Source organism: Grammomys surdaster, unplaced genomic scaffold (assembly GCF_004785775.1).
Source record: "Grammomys surdaster isolate TR1022 unplaced genomic scaffold, NIH_TR_1.0 144, whole genome shotgun sequence".
Taxonomy (NCBI): domain Eukaryota; kingdom Metazoa; phylum Chordata; class Mammalia; order Rodentia; family Muridae; genus Grammomys; species Grammomys surdaster.
Window position 1 is genome coordinate 8,670,931 of NW_021604602.1, and position 19,320 is coordinate 8,690,250.

Consider the following 19,320-nt stretch of genomic DNA (forward strand, 5'->3'; position numbering starts at 1 on the left):
CATCTGGAGTCAGGCAGCCGGTCACGCTGCATCTGGAGTCAGGCAGCTGGTCATGCTGCATCTGGAGTCAGGCAGCTGGCCACATGCATCTGGAGTCAGAAAGCAGCGAGCAGTGATTCCTGAAGCTCAGTTTACTTCCTGTGGCCTAGAACCCATGGAGTTTCCTACATTAGGGTGGGACTCTCTACCTCAGTTTACCCAGTCTAGATGATCCCTCACAGGTATGTTCCAAGGATAACCTAATCTAGGCAGTCCTATCTGGGGCACCTCAGAGCCTGTCTTTTAGGTGATCCTAGACCCTTCCAGGTTAAGCATCACATTGACAAATATATTATCAAGACAGGGTGTTTTATTCTCTTGTTTAGCACAGATTGGCAAGACTGTGTGGAAACAATGTATTAAGTCCTTGTGGAGGAGGTAGCCTGTCAACCAGACCATCCACTTCTGGGTTTTGTGACCACTGTGGAGAATCCAGTTTATTGAAGTGTAATTTACCAATTTTCACACCTGTGTCAAGTCCATGGCCCCAGTGACTTCTGAGAAGTGTGTATAGATGGACAGCCTGCTCGGACACTAGAGTTTAACCCTGCTTCCAGAACTTACACCAGGCTCTGGTTGTGAGCTCTGAGAACTCTGTGGGAACTGTTCCCCTTGTCACAAGTGCAAGTCCTAAGCATGTGCACCCTACAGCAGATGGGACAGTGTCGCTTGGCAGCCTAACCAAGGAGCACACGAGGTCATCCACAGAAGGCCCCCAGCCCCTCCCACATATAGGAGACTGTCAGAAACTCAGGGCCATGTTGCGTACTGAGAAGGTGCCAGGCTGCCTTCAGATGTCCCTAAACATGATAACTCATCCCAAATAGTTTAGCAGATATGTTTCTCTAGTGTGGAAGTGGATTCCCTGATCTAAACAGAGGATGTCCTCACAGATGCTGTAGATTCTCAAGGGTGGGTTAATGAAGGGCCTTGAAGACAAGATCCTGGGAGGTCTCAGCCGTGTTAGCAGATGCTGCTCAGGGAGCTCCCGATTATGTGGTCACCATGTCATGCTGCACCAGGCTTCAGGCAAGCGCGCTTGTGTCCACAGTATCCGCACTTCCTGAAGAGAGAAGGCAACAAGCTCCAGATCATGCTGCAGCGCAGAAAGCGGTACAAGAACAGGACCATCCTGGGCTACAAGACGCTGGCTGCGGGTTCTATCAACATGGCTGAGGTAGGTTTCCGGGCAGGTGTCCAGGGCTCCAGAACACTGGGAACAGATTTCTTTTATGCATGTGAGTAGACCATTCTCCAAGTCATTAGAGAATCCACAAGTTTGGGCTCCACTGTGGCATCACTCTGTGAAGACCTCCCTGGTCCCCAGTCCTATGCTACATAGTGTGGCTGCTCCAGTACTGTAGCCAGCCATACCCTACTTCCCAGAGGAGTGCCTGGAGCTGTCTGTACTGGACTCCCTCCTTAGACAGGTTCCCCCGGATGTCCCCTTAGTCTTTGCTCTTCCCCAGTAGCTCAGATGAGCACATGAGCTATGCTAGTAGAGAGTACCTCAGAAGGACAAGAGCCAGAAGCCCCCGTGTCTCCTGGAGGCTGTGCTGTTGTGCAGAGACTGAGGAGACAGGCTGGTCTTCTAGGCAGGTGATGCCCCTAAGCTGAGCAACTGACCCATTAATACAGGAATGGCCTCAGGGGAAGAGGCACCTCAGCGTTGGCCATTTGGTCCCTAAGCTATACGATGTCTCTCTTTTGGAGTTCCATTTAGTGTCTGGGACAAGTGCAGCTGTGTTGGTGGCCACCTGAGGCTGGCTACGAGCCAGGTTGTGACACCATCCTCAACCTGAGCTACCCAAGGCTTCTGGGCTGCTCTGTGCCTCGTCAGCCACTGTGCATCAGGGCTCTCCATTCTGGCCTAAGCACCCAAGCCTGCCACATCCTGTCTCTTGGAACTTCCCTGGCCCTCCTGGCCTAAGGTTTCCCTCTGATTCCATAGGCAGTTGCTGGAGTGACCATCCTAAAAGTACACCTGTTAGGGCACCTGTGGTTTAAAGACTGCGTGTCCCATCACTCCTCAGGTTCCCTCACTCAGTGTCACTTTTCACACTCCTACTACAACTCCTCTACTCTACCCTCTCCAGCTACCTTAACTTTGAACATGAAAGAGGCGGTGGGGGGGAGTGGAGAGAAGGAGGCACCACAGAGTGACTTGGCTTTAGCCCTTCCTGTGGTAACTCAGTGTCACCAGCTTCTGCTGAGCCACAGGGTTCCTGAGTGCTCAACTACAGAGCTACCGAAGCAGGGGCTGCACTGTCCAGGCCGTCTCAGCCAGCCAGTGCCAGTACCAGTCCACGATGTCTCCAGAAGCCCAGCTGTAGCCTGGGGAGCCAGGAGTTCTGGACCAGGGAAGCCAAAGGGAGCATGAAGAAAAGGGCTGGCAGCAAAGCAGGGCTGAGAGAGGCACAAGCCCTTGGCAGGGCCTTCTCTGTGCATCTGCCTGGGACCCTCCCTGGACCAAAAGGCCCCTTTCAGGTGAAGCAACTGGTACAGAACAAGCTGACTGCCCAGGCTGACCAGTCCCTGTGTTACCTATGGCTCCTTGTCAGGCTGTTCCAGGCAGCAGGAGTCTGCTGAGGTCAGAGCAGGGGTGCAGGCCTGTCTTCGGCAGAAGTCCCTTTTGTTCCCTACCCTCCCGGTAGAGGAAGCCAGAGAGCAGGACACACACCAGGCCTACACCACATTCCCCCGTTTTATCCAAGCCTGGGTGTCCATCCTCTCTGCAGTCACATGCTGCTGCTGCAGAGGCCAGCTTCCTGAATGGACACTCGTTTTTTACCTCGGTTCTCACTTAAATCTGAGGTCACCTCAGGGAAGTGGCAAGCACTTCTTGCATCTGTGGAATTATATGTGTTGGTTTATTTGTGTATGTGTACATGTGTGCACACATGCATGTTGAGGTCAGAGGACAATTTATGGCTGTAGATTTTTTTTCCCACCGCGTGCCTTCTAGAGAGTGAAATGAGGTCATTACATGGCAGCAATGCCTTTACCCGCAGAGACATCTTGTTGGCTCAGGTACCAATTCTTCCTTTAATCTATAAAATTTTAACATTTGAATCTAATCAAGAGACCCCAAAAACAGCTTTGTGTGTGCAAAGGCCCTGTCAGGGACAGACCTAGCATCTGTGCCTGCTTTTGAGGTTGTGTCAGAGTCAGGACAATCGCTAGTCGGTACTGGTTCCTGGTGCTTTCTGAGTCTGTTAGGACATGGCCCATGTTGGTAGCTGTTTCTCTGTGACTTCTGTACTCATGAGTCTTTATACATCTGTTTCTCCAAGGCCAGGTGGCCCCCACTGTCACACACTGTGGCTGCTACTGACAGGCTGGACAGTAGACAGTGGTGAGTGTGGGTGGGAACAATTTGAGTGATGTCCAAGGGGCAGCAGGGGTGCAGAACTGACTGGTCTATAGATACACTCCTCTGTCTGCAGGTAAATGCCAAGCCCGGCTCTGACCTCCGTCTGCTTTGCCCCAGGGCTTCCCCTGGTTTCCTGCCCAGCCAGCTCCTGAGTAGTGGAGCTCTCCTGGGTAGAAGCCCTCCCACTCTCTAGAACCGTGTTCCGTAGGTGATGCAGCACCCCTCTGAGGGTGGCCAGGTTCTGAGCCTCTGCAGCAGCATCAAAGAGGCCTCTGTCAAGGTGGCTGAGATCTGGATCGTCTCCCTCTCCAGCCAGCCCATCGACCATGAGGACAGTGCAATGCAGGCCGGCCCCAAGGCCAAGTCCACAGGTGAGTCGCTGCCTCCCCTCCTCTGCCCTGCCCTCCTCTGCCCTGCCACTTCCTGCCGTATTGTAGGAGGCTGTCCCAGTATGGTTAGAGAAGGTAAAGTCTTTCGGGTTTTTCTCTAACTAGAAGCTTCGGGGGAGTCACGTGTACTACTGAAGTTCATTTATAAGTCCTGTGAACCCTGATATGTAGGTGCCATGGATCTATTCTGTAGCCTTTGAGGCTGTGAACACCGGTTTCTGGTGTGGAGAAGGTGTCTGGCCCCTGTCATCTGCTGCTACCATCACAGTGGGGGTCGCTCCATTTCTCCTGCTCTCTTGCTCCACCAACATGTCAGCAGGCATGTGTCATGAGACACAGCACTGGTGTCTCAAGTTCCCTGGTTTAAGTGGGTCTGTCTTCTTATAGCTCCCCTCTGTTCCCAGGGGACCCCCGTGGTTCTGTTGCCAACTCATTGCCATGGCATCGGGTAGAATCTAAAGGCGCTCTCCCTTCTGTGTGCTCATTCCACAGATAACTACTCTGAGGAGGAGTATGAGAGCTTTTCCTCTGAGCAGGAAGCCAGTGATGATGCTGTCCAAGGACAGGTAACAGTTTGAGCCTGAGGTGGGGGAGGTACCTGACTGACACCTCCCACTTCCACCTCTGTAGAGCAGAGGCTGGGGACTGAAGGGGACTTCCCTGAGTTAGCCCATATGAGGTCTGTGGGTCTCAAGTGCCACATGAGAAGAGAACTATATGTGCTGCACCTGTTTGCTTCCTCCCTGGGGGCTAGAACATGTCAGGCAACTCTGTGGGGTTTGGGACTGTTAGCAGCCGACTGCCAAGTGATGGCCTCCCTCACACTATGATGGGCTGGGCCTACTTTGTAGGGACTGTGGCCTCAGGAGCTGTGGCCTCAGGCTCTCTACGTGTCTACACAGGATCTTGACGAGGATGACTTTGATGTGGGAAAACCCAAGAAGCAGCGGCGCTCGATAGTAAGAACGACGTCCATGACCAGGGTCGGTGGAAACTAGTTTTACTAACACTGGGGAAGGGCGAGGAGGGTGGGCAGTGGCTGGGAGGCTCACTGGAAGGCTGTGGGAAAGAGGGAAGGCAGCCTTTCCTGAAGACTTTGTCCTCATATATGGCCTGAAAGAGTCTCAGAATTCCCACTTGCCTGGAGTCCAGAATCCCATCTGTCTAGTACCTGGGTTGTTATTGTCAAAACGGACATAAACCAGACAAGGATTTCTTCTGGCTGCCATTCTCCTGCCACCACCTGCCCCTGCTCCAATGCTACATGGTCACGGAGTCCTGGGCATCTGGAAGAAGGCTGAGATAGCTGCCTCAAGCCACAAGCCTATATGTAAAGGCCGTTGGGTTCTGTTTTCCTGTCAGTGCAGGACTCAGACTCACCATGTGTGGGGCCAGTTCCAGTTTTCCTTGGAGCCTGGTCTGCACAGAGACTCAGCTGTTAGGCCTTGCCCATGGGAGAAAATGTGGCCTGCACTTCAGCCCATTCTCACCCTGCCCAGTGACCATCAATGGACCGAGAGCTCCTTAGAGCCCAGCACAGGGCTGCCCAGCTGACTGGCATGAGCCCCTTGTCGATAACTGACCAGGGACAGCACTGTCAGCCTTTGGCAGGCGTGAGGAGGAGGTTGTGAGCAGGCAGTGGCCACAGTACAGAAGCTGAATATAAACCGGGTCTCCCCTGACTACAGACTGCACCATCTGGAGTTCCTAGGCCAGCCTGAGGGGTCATGCAGGGAGAGCCCTTCAGCTCTGTAAGGGTAGCCATACCGAGAGGACATTGGCGGGAGCAGAGGCACTGCAGCCAACAGTGTGTGAGCAGCTTCTCTGAGCTCAGTGCTTACAGGATCCATTGTCTCATCCACCCTGAGCTCTTGTGAGTGTCTCCCACAGGAGGGTAGTTTTCTCCTGAAGAGGAGGCCAGGCCCTTCCCTGGGAGGTGAAGCTGTGGGAAGGCACTAGAAAGCCTGGTTAGGACTGCTAAAGCTTCTGAGACTGCAGAGCCACCCTGTGCCCTTCCTCCGTTGCCCTCAGTGGGTGTGGACCGTCAGCTCCCGCAGATGTTTCTGAGTCTGGCCTCAGTTTGTACTTTCCAACACTAAGAATGTGCACATGACTAGATGTAAAAGCCGCGTCCAGTTTGTTCTTCATAGTGTGTGAGCTGTATCTCCTCCTGTCCCTCATGACTGAGAGGCCAGAGTGCAGTTCCTTGCTATGTCCCAGGAATGTAGCCCCTCCCGCCGTCATTGCTCATGTGAGCTTCCTGTGCTTCTTGTCTTACAGCAACAGAACTTCAAGCAGAAGGTGGTGGCGCTCCTGCGCAGGTTTAAAGTGTCGGAGGAGGTGAGTGGGCCATGGCTGGGCAAGAAGTGCTCCAGCAAGCCTCTAGGCCAGATCTGCTTCTGAACTCAGCATCCATGGGGCATGGCCTCTGCCTGCTCCTCCCTGGGTGGTGGCTGTGAGAGAGGCCAGCAACCGAACTCGCAAATGGAAGTGACCTGTGGAAAGACCCAATGGAGGGTTGAGCATTGGTTTATACAAACAGTATTTGGGGAAGCAGTTTCAGGTTCATAGAAAAAATATGTAGAAGAAACAAGACTTTCCATGCCCCAGCTCCCGCTATACATAGCTAGTTTTGTGGCCAACATACCGTGAATCTTTGGTTTCGTGGTTTTTCTTTAATCCCTAGTCTTAGGTATTGAATTTGTTCATAATCCAAAGAAAATCACAAAACAGTCAAGATTCTGTGCCCGCAGTAGAGAGGGGACATTTGGATGTTTGATCCTTAGGACATGTACCCACCCTCTGTATCCATGTGTGCAAGGGCCACACCTAGAGCAGCAAGGTCCCAGTGCAGCCCTAGCACCAACACTTAACAGCTGCTCTTCATATGTGCAGTACTGAGAGGGGCATGTCTCAGCTGTGGGGCTTCCTTTGGGGCTAGTACCTGTCCTGGGATACCATAGCCTGTTTCAGTGGGATAGCCTCTGGGCCCTGTATCTTGAAGCTTGCATCTGTTGGTGAGACAGACCCAGGGTAGCTGAGAGTGGTACAGAGCAGGAACACTGCCTAGCCTAGGACCTAGGCTTGCAGGTGGAGGCAGGTGGATTGGACCATGGAGTTTTCTGTTTACCAAGCGACAGGGCTGAGTCTCAAAATAAACCTGACATACACAGCTTTTCTGGCTTTCAAGACTCAGCCTAAAGTCTGGAAAGTTTAGCCAGTAACCTGGACATTGTCAGGGCAGGAACTGTTTTGTTTTCATACAAATCATCTCCCGAATTGTGTTGAATTCATGCAAGTTATCAAGCCATGCGATCTGTTTTGTATCTGTCCTGTACCATTCCCTTTTGTGTGAGGAAAAGAAGGTCTAGCCATAGCTCCACCCCGTGCCTCAGCACTCCTCATTACTAGGAGCTGTGGGTCGGTGCTGACACTCCCTCAACCCACCAGCTCTCCTGGGGTATGCAGTCTGTCACCTGTGTGGGACTGTAGATTGTCTTAAACAGTCATTGTTGTACTGTACCTAAACTTCTGGGTCTTTGTAACCAAATGCAGACAGAGGCTGTGGAGACAGCTCAGCAGTTGAGAGCACTGCTTGGCTGCTCTTGTGGAAGATCTGGTTCAATTCCCAGCACATACATGGTAGCTCACAACCGTCTAACTCCAGTTCCTGGGGATTCAATGCCCCCTTCTGCCCCACCCCCGTGTGTGTGTGTGTGTGTGTGTGTGTGTGTGTGTGTGTGTGTGTGTGTGTGTGTGAAGTACATCCAAAGGATGCTTTTCGTAGTTTTGGTGTCCGCTCTGTTTTTACCAGCATCCTGTTCTATTACTGCATACAGCAGCTCCCTGCTGCACTGTGCTGGTTTAAGCCATAGGTGATCATCTCATCTGTGTGAGTGTGTGTGTGTGTGTACTCATCTTACTGGCTGTAGAGTGGAACAGCCACTGTGTCTTGCTCGTGGTTCTGGAGGCTGGAAGTCCAAGATCAGAGCTAAGCAGATTCAGAGTCTGAGGAAGACCTGTTTTTCAGCCTCACGTGAAGGACAGGAGGAGCCCACCCCCCAAACCCTTTTTCAGTGGTTCCTGATCTTCATGAGCGTCTACCCTCTTTCCTGAAACACTTCCTGGAGGCGCTTCAACATGATGCTTAACCATTTCTCTTGATAGACACTCTGACACTGTCTCTGATCCGAGTTTACCTGGTGGAATATAGTGAAGGTCTGCCAAGACAAGAGGGCTTTCTAGGAAAGAAGAACTTCATATCTTGGTTGAGGGGACAGGACCTCATGTGCTATCCAAGGTCAACTATCTATGTGTTTTACAAAGTGTGAGCACTGTGTTCTAAGCACACCCTTGCCAAGCCATAGAAAGGTAATCACACCATGAGGTGATTGAGGTCTCTGACGCGATCCTAGTTCCTAGATTAATGATCAGAAAGTATTGGGAAAGTGTGACTGCACGTGCATGGGGACCCTGGTTTGAAGCCCCAGCGTCACTTAGAAGCTGATGCGGCTGTGCACACTTGTAACTGCCGTGCTGGAGTAGAGACTGCAGGATCGCTGGGGCTTGTGGTCCAGCTAGTGACAGTTAACCATGGTTCAGTGAGAGACTCTGTCTCAAAAAATCTCCCTAGAGAGAGGGAGATACTTGATATCGGCTTCTGTCCTGTGAATACACACACACACACACACACACACACACACACACACACAGAGAGAGAGAGAGAGAGAGAGAGAGAGAGAGAGAGAGCAAAAAAGATAATGTTTCGTCAAGGAAGTGTGTGGCACTGTTTGCCCGCCTGCTCGTGTTCCTGCACATCCCCCTTGGTTAGCCTTCGGCTGTTAGCCAGGTAGTGGCACAGGCATCTGTGAGCCCTCATACATCTCACCCTCCATCACTTTATAGGTCTTAGATTCGGAGCAGGACCCCGCAGAACATGTTCCTGAGGTGGAGGAGGACCTGGATCTTCTCTATGACACGCTGGACGTGGAGAACCCCAGCGACAGTGGCCCTGACATGGATGATGATGACAGTGTCCTCAGCACCCCCAAGCCTAAGCTCAGGTAAGCTATACCACGTTGAAACTGTCACTTCCAACAGGCCTGAGCCTAGACAGAGGGATTCTGAGCTTCCTGGTAGCCTTGTGCTAGAATGGTCTGAGTTGGTTCGGGTTGATGTGTTGTTATGACCCATGTTTCACCTTGGGACACCACAGGCTTGAACAGTTCTCATAGGGTAGACCAGGAGATCCTGAGAAGAGGTAACGTGGAGTGAGTCTAAGGATAGTGGGTAGACAGTAGCTTTTCTGGTGGCCAGAAGCAAAGGATGCCTTTCTAGAAAGGCGGCTGTGGAAGGGCATAGCTACGCCTGACCCATGGGAGCTGGGTCTGCATCCTGGCATCTTTTCATAGGCAGAATATTTCTCAGGCGAGTAGTAACCGTGTAAACGGACTGTAGTGCTTGCATGAGAACTAGACACAGGCAGAGAGAGCCATCTGGAGGTGGGGAGAGGGAGCATCATGGAAAGGGCTTGAACTGGAAGGTTCTCTGTGAGGCCAGAGCTTGGTCCCTGAGGCAGCTGCAGAAGAATGAAGGGCCTCAGAGTGTTCCCCTCCCGCCAGCACTCCTTCCTCTGCCAACAGCCCTGAGGTAGACTAGAATCTGCAGGGTTCTACTGTATAGGCAGCAGAGGGAAGCCCCATCCAATGCCCTTCCTTGGTTTGGCTGAGAACAGATGGGCAAGCCTAGCCTAGGGCAAAAAGAGAAAAAGGAGAGCAGGTTAGTCTGCACACACATACCATGGATGTGTGGGGGGCTGGAGAGGCTAAGTCCTCAGGAAAGACAGTGTGTAGACTTCAGTCTTGATGTAGCTACTAAGGACAGGGAGATTCAGGATGTTCCAAAAATTAAAGATCCTTCATTTTTAAGTTTTTTACCAGGACAGTACAGAGAAACACACACAAAAAATTTGGATGTCTTGTGTCTTGAACTTAATGGACACTTTGTTCATTACTGCTGGGCTTGGTTTCTCATGCCCATGGTCTCAGCATTTGGGGAACTTGCCATTGGAAAACTTAAGTAACTGAGTGTAACGGCAGCTTGGGCTACAGAATGAGACATCATTTCAAAAATAAACTCCAACACCTATTATGCTTCTGGTTCTGGGGTGGCATCTCAGGCCTTGGCTTCTTTATCTGTGTCTTGCTGGGCTCAGGTAGGGTATTAAACCGCTGGTTTGGGGGATATCCTCTAGGTCAAGCAAGCCAGTGTTCCTGTGCTCCTCCACCTCAGTCCCCCTGCCTCAGCACTGCTCCTTCCTGCCTCATTTAGGCTTGAGTGTGTCCCCTGCTGTAGTGTGACCTCTGCTCAGTCACATTGGGTTCACTCAGAGTCCAGTTCCTCCCCATCATGAGCCCCATGACGCTACTGTGGTGGCCCAGTCCCTGGCCTGTAGTCCTCGAGCGGTGTGTGATCACTGTGGCACCATGATCCTAAGTAGTCACAGATGACCCCCTGCATCTGCAGGTCTCTGCGCAGCCTTCTCACCCACACGGACCAGCGGAGATCCCGCCAGCTATTTTAGCCTGAGTTCTGTAAGATCTCTTGGTTTTCTGCTTTCCTCATCTCCTGTTTCCTCACTCACACTTCGCTGCAGACAGATACATCCATCCAGGCTGATCTGATTGTCAGGAATTAGCCTGGCTGATCTAGAGTCATGGCTATTCTGGGTTTGTCTGAAATGGCTTTGTCAGGCTTTTCTGATGTAGCCTAGTTGGTGTCAAATCATGTGTGTTTGTCTAGAACAGCCTGAATGTGTCTAGAATGGCTTAGTTGTTCTGAACCTGCCCATAATACTCTTAAACTGTTGAAAATGTTCTTCTGATTCCTGTAGTCTAGTTGTCAATCTCAAGATTCTCAACAGGGCTATCTTAGTTAGGATTTTATTGCTGTGAAGAGACAGATGCCATGACCACAGCAAGTCTTATAAAAGGAAAATATTTAATTGGGACCGACTTACAGTGTCAGAGGTTTATTATTGTCATGGCAGGTAGCATGGCAACATCCCGGCAGACTTTGTGCTGGAGAAGGAGCTGAAACTTCTGCAGGAGACTGTGTCTGCATTGGGTGTAGCTTGAGCATAGGAGACCTCGAAACTTGTCTCCACAGTGACACACTTCCTCCAACAAGGCCACACCTGATACTGCCACTCCCCGTGGCCCAAGCCTTCGCACACATGCGTCTATGAGGGCCGCGCATATTCAAACCACCACAAGGGGCATCGCGTGCTGACAGCCACTCTCCTGTGGTGATGGCTGCCCCACCTGGGGTGAGCACCACAATCAGATGGGGTTCCTTCTTGTGTTACATTGCGTCTTATTGTGGGAGGTGGCATGTGTGTGCCACAGCAAAGGAGTGAAGGGCACAGGACAGATTGCTGGGGTTACTTCTCCCCTTCCCACGACGTGGGCCCCAAGGATCAAACTCAGGTCTTAAGGGTGAGCATCAGTGCTTTTACTCACCGAGTCATCTCAGCAGCCCTGGAACACATTTTCTGCTGCTGACGTCATAACCAGGGCAGGCGCTGTGCCCACCCGGAATCGAGTCACTGCAGAGTCCGACCGTGTGTGTAAGGTTCCCACAGGAGCAGGTGCTTAGTTACACAGTTCTTCCACACGGTGTCTTTGGATGTCACTCTTCTGTTGCCGAGATCCATGCTGCTTGTCATTCCGTGCAGTGGGTTGACCCTCATTCTCAATGTACAGAGGATCTGGGGAATTAATATCTACTCCTTTCTTTCTTCGTCCAGGCCTTACTTCGAAGGGCTGTCCCATTCCAGCTCACAGACAGAGATAGGGAGTATCCACAGTGCCCGGAGTCACAGGGAGCCTCCAAGCCCGGTGAGTAGGCCACTCTGTGCAGGGTGAGACCCTAGGACCAAGCTGGGCATTCTCATCCTTCCTTTCCAGTGAGTCCAGAATGCCTAGCCAGCGTGTACCTCGCTGATGTATCCTGGGCTCAGGATTCTGCCCAGTAGCAGGTGCATCTTCTAACCCTGAGTTCACAGTCTGTGAAATTCCCAGCTAGTCTCTCTGGGCTTCTTCCCACCCAGAAGTAGACATCCTGGTTCTACAGCAGAGACCAATTCCTGTCTCGTCACCCCCAGGCTGACGTACCCGAGAAGACGAGATCCCTGGGAGGCAAGCAGCCAAGCGACAGCATCTCTGACACGGTGGCCCTTGTAAGCAGGCACGGGGGCATTCATCTGTCTGTCCATGTGCAGCAGACCTCAGATGTACAGACCTGAATGCAGAGGGTGTCGTGTTCACATACTCTGAAAACATGTATACCACCCTCAGGGGCGATCAGGCTGCCTGGTGGTCGTTGGTTCACCCTGTGTAGATATTGGCTGGGTATCTCAGGTGGACGGCTGTGTCCCTAGCCTTGCTATCAGAGCCAGGCACTCACAGAGTGTCTCTGATAATGTGCAGGGTGGGTGCGCTTTCCAGCAGGAGTGGTGCTGATCTCTTAGTCATAGTTGGTCCAAGAGCTACTTGTAGGAGGGGATCACCTCTCCTCTTGCATGTGACTGTGCCTTATGCAAGCCCTGAGGTTAGAGGAAGCCCAGAGCCTTACGCCATACCAGGGACACATGGGCAGGAGAGGCATGGCAAATGTTTCTGCATTTGGTGCTCACAGCTCCTTCTCAACCCACCAGAGTACACCAACCCCCCGGGAACCATCAGGGCAACTTGAGGATAGCCCCGAGGCTGAGACCTCTACTTTAGATGTGTTCACTGAGAAGCTGCCGCCCAGTGGAAGAATCATCAAGACTGAGTCCCTTGTCATCCCTTCCACCAGGTGTGGGCTTTGTGCTGAGAGACTCTCTGTGCCTTTAGGGCAGGGTTGTGGGAAGCCACTGGGTCACTAGCAGCTCTGGCCATCTGCTGGCCTACAGCCCTAAGGCCAAAGTGCCCAAGAGACATCACTACTTCCATGCCACTGAGGGCTCAGGTTGCTGGGACAATTACAGTGTTACCTCACAGGGTCTGCCAGGTGGGGGTGGTGACAGCTGTTGTGGGTCAGCACAGTGCAACCTGCAGTGAACATACAGTTTACCACCCCTGCTGTTCTCCTCTGCCTTTCTTGGTCTCTGGCAGGTCAGAGTCAAAGCCAGCTGGCCGCCGGGGCCGGAGCACATCCCTGAAGGAGCGACAGCCAGCTCGGCCACAGAATGAGCGTGCCAACAGCCTAGACAATGAACGCTGTCCAGACACGAGGAGCCAGCTGCAGGTTAGGGTAGGAACTGGGGAGGATATAGGCAGAGCAGAGAGAAGCCTAGGGACCCTGAGGACTGGACAAAGCTGGAGGGCCTGCTGTGAGAAGATAGTTATAGGTCCTCCTGTCAGGAAGCCTGTTGACCCCAGGGCTAGCTGTAGCCATCCTATTGCTGTCCCACCCCCTGAAGTGTGGCCACTGCAGACTTAGGGACCTCCACATTAGTTAGGCACCTCCTTCCTTGCCCTTGGCTTGCAGCAGTATGGAGTATGAGGGCCAGAGTTGGGAGTTAAAGGGCCTGGGTGCTGCGTTTCCTTGTGTGGACATCTTGGTGTCTCTAGATTCCCAGGAAAACTGTGTATGACCAACTGAACCACATCCTCATCTCTGATGACCGACTCCCCGAGAATATCATTCTTGTCAACACCTCTGACTGGCAGGGACAGGTGAGGGATACAGCCATGTGCCCTGGCCTCTCCTGGGGAATCAGAAGTTTATGTGACCTGAGGAACAGCCGTCCATGCTGGGGGTGGGGGGTAGGGGGTGATGATCAGCATTGCCTGGATATCTGGGGACTACCAGGTGACATGCCCTTTCTAGTTTCTCTCAGATGTCCTGCAGAAACACACTCTTCCTGTGGTGTGCACGTGCTCTGCTGCTGACGTGCAGGCTGCCTTCAGCACCATTGTGTCTCGGATACAGCGATAGTGAGTCTGCGCTCCTTCCTTACCCGGGGCTCTACCCTTTGGCACTCCCAGGGCCTTACATCCCAGCCGGGCCTGCCACTTAAAGACAGGGAACATTTGACCCTGACAGTCATGGGTGCCTGCTTCCTGCAGCTTTACTCTGACTACCGGTGGTTAACTTGAAGCTCATTTAGGGGTGATGAGGGGGTCCACTTGCAGTTGTCCCAGCAGAGGTCTTGAGCACTGGTCTTCTGGCCCAGGCATATCCAGGCAGACATTGAACTTCCCACCCCATAAACTCAGAACTCCTGTTGGCAGGCATCCTGGGGTTGGTGGCTCCCTTGGGATTGTGAGGCAAGAGCAGCTGCACCTTGGGGTCATAGGCTTCCCAGACCTCAGCAGGGTGATCCTGGGACAGAGACAGTGAGGCATCTGTCCCTCTCTGCCCCACCCCTCTTGGGATCGCAGCTGCAACTGCAATTCTCAGCCACCAACCCCTGTGAAGATCGCTGTGGCAGGAGCACAGCATTACCTCAGCGCCATCCTGCGGCTCTTCGTGGAGCAGTTGTCTCACAAGACACCCGACTGGCTGGGCTACATGCGCTTCCTCATCATCCCACTGGGTGAGGGGCCTGGGCTACTGGCCACCCATGCCTAAGCCTAGGGGACCAGAGAGCCAGGGACACAGCCTGGTGAGGGTGGAGGTACCAGCATGACATCCTTCCATTAAAGGTTCACAGTTACTTTCACTCTGTTGAAAAACTGTGTGTGCCGGGCACAGTAGCCTTGGAAGCTAAGGATCGAACGTTTCTGAGCAGCCAGGAACCAGGCTGTGTAGTCAGACCTGTTCTTACCGTCATGATCCGTTCTTCTCTTTGACAAATGTCCTTATCGTGTAGAATGTGTTAGAGGGCAAACTGGTTTCCAGGATGTCCCACCACAGGTCATTCCACATTAGCTGGTTTGTGTCACCAGAAAGTCCAGTCAGCCTTTAGAGGCTGTCATGCTCCTGTGGACTTGAACTCTGGGAGCTATTTGGCCTGTGCAGTCCTCTAACTATAAGCCACGGCTGCTCAGGGCTTCGCTCCTTTCTCAGTTGTGAGGTTAAAGGTCTCACCTGGAGCCCGTGCCCTATCGCCTTCCTTGATCTTCCTGCCTTCACCTTGGCTTTCTTTTATTTTATGTTTTTGCCTTCCCTGGGAGAGCAACAGGAAGTGGGGACTTTGTCACTCCTCTTCCTGCAGGGCTATGGTAGCCTACTGCCAAGGGGCTCAGGGCAGAGGGGTTGTCTGGGGTTGGGCAACTCCACATGGTGATGGATTTCCTGGGTCCCCAGGCTCCCACCCTGTGGCCAGGTACCTGGGCTCTGTGGACTACCGCTACAACAACTTCTTCCAGGATCTGGCCTGGAGAGACCTGTTCAACAAGCTGGAAGCCCAAAGCACTGGTGAGGCCTGGGCACTGTGTGGGTGAGGGGGCCGCCATGTATCTCCAGCCCCTTCCCCTGGAGACCTTCCATCACAGAGACCCAGTTCTCAGCCTTAGCTGTGGGAGGGGAGAGGTTGTTATGGGGCTTCCCTCACCCAGCCTGAGTTTTTACCTGACCTACTGGTAAAATGGTGTGGGGCCATTGGGAAGGGAAGGGGCAGTTGCAGGGTGGAACATGCCTTCAGGATTTGAGAAGGACCCTGCACCCTCACCTGGGACCTCTGTGGCTGGGCACCTGAGTTAGAGGCTGCTGGCAGAGGGCAGAGATAGAAGAGAGCCAAACACAGTGCCTGGGATTCAGCAGCTCCCTAGCCACCATGCTGACCCTCTGCCGCCTCTGCCTTGTGCAGTGCAGGACACACCGGACATCGTGTCACGCATCACCCAGTACATCTCAGGAGCCAACTGTGCTCACCAGCTCCCCATCGCTGAGGCCATGCTGACCTACAAGCAGAAGAGGTAACATGGTGGGCCAGGCAGGGCTGGGGGACCTTAACCCTCTGCTCCTTGTAGGCTCTGGGATAGACCCTTCTAGGGCCAGGATGAAAAAGCTGAGTGTGACAGGAACCTCCAGTGAGTCCATGTCAGATCAGAATACCAGGTTGGGTTTTTGGAAACCCTTATTTTTGTGCATGTCAACATTCTACATGGTGTAGTAACAGGCACTGGTTCTGTCTTCCTTCTCTCTGGTCATGTTCCTTCCGTAAGGTCCTTCCCCACAGGTCCCTGACGCTGCCTTTGGCTTCCAGGTGAACAGTTAGATCATGATACTGTCTGCTCAGAACTGGGTGGTGCTCAAAAGTCCTGTGTGAAAGACTGGGCAGAGTGGGGCTTTGCCGGGCCTACACCCTTCTTCCCAAGGAGCTGAGAGGCCCTGGGCAGGACCTCAGCTGAGGGAACTAAACATACCTGTCTTGGCTCAGACCTGGATGTTATAGCCTACATGCAGTCAAGGAGAGTTAAGCACACAGGGCCTAAGGCAGCCTCCTCCTTGGTGTCCAGGGTGGGCCCAGCACCCTGCTCAGGAGAGGCAGAGACCTTAAAGCCAATGACAACAAAGTTCACAGCCTCTTTAAGTGGTGCATGCCACACACTGCCTTCTCAAGACCAAAAGACAGTTGAGGTGGAGGCTCCTCTGGTGTGGTAGGTCAGCAGAGGCCAGCCTTGCTTCCTGACTGCTTGGTGCTCAGGGGCAGATCCACTACACAGATCCTCCAGGAACCCTCAGCCCAACCACGAGGAGCCACTATGCTCCTGCCTGAGTATCCAGATGACTTGCTGCTGTTCCTGAGTGTCCTAACATGTGTGTTTTCTCTCTTGGTGGCTTTCCAAAAAAGGAAAAAACATTTTCACTTTGACTTTACCCTGAGGTACAGCTCTCTGGCCTATACCCTACCTGTCTCCGGGCTGGTCTTTGGGGCTTGTTTAGCAGGGTCATTGCCCAAGTACATCTCCTGATGCCCTTGGCAGGATCTCTGTTTCTGGAAGGACACCTGTGAGCCCCTTTCTAGGAGAGTTGCTAATGGACCATGTTAGTCCACCTCCAACCTCACAGGGGCAGTGCTTCTAAAGCCTCCTGTTAACTAAGCACTGGTGCTATGTCTGGATGACCCCACGCAAGCCTTGCTCCTGATACTAGCAGTAGTCTGGCCACCCACACAGCCTCAGGCAGGTGGCACCGCCAGTGCTGTTCCTCCGTGTGCGAGTGTGGAGGTAGGAGGTCAAGGAGCTGGCACAGTATGGCAGGTGCCATAGCCGCTCTCTGCACTATAGAATCAGCTCCTAGGGCCAGCAGGGATGCAGGGGAGTCTGTAACATCTTATCTAACTTCGTTGGGGGGGCAGCCAGGCTTCTGAGGACCTGAATAGGAGGAAAGTGCCTTTCTTCTCTGTCAAGGCCTCACTCTCTGGAAACTTGAGTTACTCTCAGGTTCCCTAGAGTTGCCCTTTTCAATGCTGAGAGGGTCCTGCTCACTGTCTGCCACACTTGCCTCAAGGGATCTGTCTTCTGGGAAAAGTGCCTGGGACAGAGTTGTAGGTCCAGGATCCTCCTTGTGGGTAGTGCCAACTGGACACACAGAAAGGTCCTTGAGCACCAGTTTACCTTGCTAAACAAGCCCCTGAGTTAAGAGAAAGACCAGCCTTCATACCTCTCTCCTGTCTTGAGGCTTAGCCCATGCCACTGGCTGTGACAGGAAAGGAGGAGCCTGCAGCATGCTCTCCTGTGCTGTACTTACACCTAGTAAAAACCAGGCTTGAGGAGACGCTCTCTGTGCCACATAACTCCCTCTGCTGTGATACAGTAGTGACACTGGCACTAGGTGGGCACAGGTACCTGCAAGGACCCAGCCTTGCCCAGCCTTCCCTGTGAGAGCTCTGGCAGGGAGGTACCTGCCCCTGTTTGCCTCTTAACTGAAGCTGGGACTGGAGCTTGTCCTCTGATGGCAGCAGAGCCCTCAGGTCATACTGGGACAGCACAAGCTCCAGGCTGCTGTTCTGGTGTATGTGGGTAAAATAGGTCCTCGGACCTCGGCTCTTTGTCTTTGGTATCATGACAGGTCTTGGGAACAGATCAAGGATGTGATTTCTAGACCGCCAACCACTTGACTTCCATGAGTACCTGTGCTGCAGGCCCTGGCCGCCTCTGCATCTAGGCTGTCAGTGAGCCAGCTAGTGTCACTGCTGGTGCACCTGTGCTGGTGCTTCTGCATGGCCCAAGAGGCAACGTGGCACTGCCACCACAGTTGCTGTACCTATGCTGGTTCTGTCTGCATGGCCCCGACACAGCTTGGCTTTGAGTAGCTTCTCCATGTTGCAGTGTCTCCCGTGTCTTGTCACACATGGCCTTGTCAGCTAATCTCTGTTCCCAAGTGTCTTAGAGCAGACCATATAGATAAGAGGCTACCCTGTCATGGACCTAGGGGACCTACAGACTGTGGGTGGCCCAGTGGGTTAGAGCCTCCATCCTGGGAACTACCATGCTTGCCTACTTTCTAAAACCACCTGGGCCTGAAGTATTACCTGAAGTGGACAGGCATGGGTAGGACAGATCTGGGCTAGGAGTAAAATAATTTAGAATGGACAAGGGATAACAGGTTTCTTTTTTCAAAATTGCTCTCTAAGGAATTCAGCCATCTTCAGTGAGCTAGCATGGCAGGCTGGCCAAGACACCTGCCAGGTCTCTAGGTATGGGGAGGACAGAGAGAGAACCCTCTTTCTGCATAGGCCACTGGTCTATCTTGTGGGTGTGCTGTGAGCGGGAGCACTGGAAACAAGCCTCCTCCCCACCAGGGAGATGAGCTGTCAATCCTGAAAGCTCATGTCCAGGACAGGCAACTGGCTGGCCACACACCTCCCAAGTGTTGTTTCCCACAAAGGCATTTCCCTGAAAACTATGAGGCAGCAGCTGCTGCACTGCAACAGGTGATGGGTACCATACCCCCAAGCCTACATACCTGTGTCCCTCAGGGATACCCCCACCCTAGATACAGGGAGATCTGTCTGATTCATCCATCCACCTCAGCGCTGGCCTGACATACGTGCACATCTCTGTGACAGATGCACTAGCATCCAATATCAGTGTGAGGAAACAAGATAGGAGAGTCTGGAGAACCACACCGAAGTGACTTCAGCCGGTGTCATGCATGCTCTTCAGACCAGGAAGCCACTGGAGGAGAACAGGAAGGAAGGCTGTGGAAGAAAGAGGCACAGCCTGGCACCAGAGCCAGCCCTTCCAAGAGATGCAGAGAGCACCCTCTGACTGTGGAGGGAGCCGTGTGCTCTGGGGCTGAGGTTATGCCACGGGGGACCAGACTGGTCAGGGAGACTCCTCAGAGGTGAATGTGGCTAGCTCTAGTGGGCAGTGCATGGAAGGAGGGAGACAAATGGCTTTTCATCTTGGCTCCTGAACTTGGACCCTCTTGGTTTCATGGTGGATGGGCCATGAGTAGCAGTTTCAGGACAAGTTACTGTTTTGTCAGATGCTATACAGAGCCAAGTCCAGACAGTGCCTCATCCAGTCTCTGCTCTTGGTCAGCGCTTCAAGCTTGTCCCAAGAGCTCTGCTCAGGC

General features: G+C 52.9%; 1 protein-coding gene across 1 annotated transcript in view; it reads left to right on the forward strand.

Annotated features, from left to right (window-relative positions):
- The window catches only part of Pacs2 (phosphofurin acidic cluster sorting protein 2), a 72,183-nt gene that overhangs the window by 46,097 nt on the left and 6,766 nt on the right, over positions 1 to 19,320 (forward strand). Inside the window, exons 4-18 of the mRNA XM_028764442.1 lie at positions 1,091 to 1,216; positions 3,621 to 3,783; positions 4,294 to 4,367; positions 4,704 to 4,784; positions 6,082 to 6,141; positions 8,707 to 8,864; positions 11,609 to 11,699; positions 11,966 to 12,040; positions 12,518 to 12,660; positions 12,960 to 13,092; positions 13,419 to 13,523; positions 13,678 to 13,784; positions 14,232 to 14,386; positions 15,100 to 15,210; positions 15,602 to 15,710. Of these exons, the coding sequence (XP_028620275.1) occupies positions 1,091 to 1,216; positions 3,621 to 3,783; positions 4,294 to 4,367; positions 4,704 to 4,784; positions 6,082 to 6,141; positions 8,707 to 8,864; positions 11,609 to 11,699; positions 11,966 to 12,040; positions 12,518 to 12,660; positions 12,960 to 13,092; positions 13,419 to 13,523; positions 13,678 to 13,784; positions 14,232 to 14,386; positions 15,100 to 15,210; positions 15,602 to 15,710 (1,691 nt within the window). The remainder of the gene's footprint in view (positions 1 to 1,090; positions 1,217 to 3,620; positions 3,784 to 4,293; positions 4,368 to 4,703; positions 4,785 to 6,081; positions 6,142 to 8,706; positions 8,865 to 11,608; positions 11,700 to 11,965; positions 12,041 to 12,517; positions 12,661 to 12,959; positions 13,093 to 13,418; positions 13,524 to 13,677; positions 13,785 to 14,231; positions 14,387 to 15,099; positions 15,211 to 15,601; positions 15,711 to 19,320) is intronic.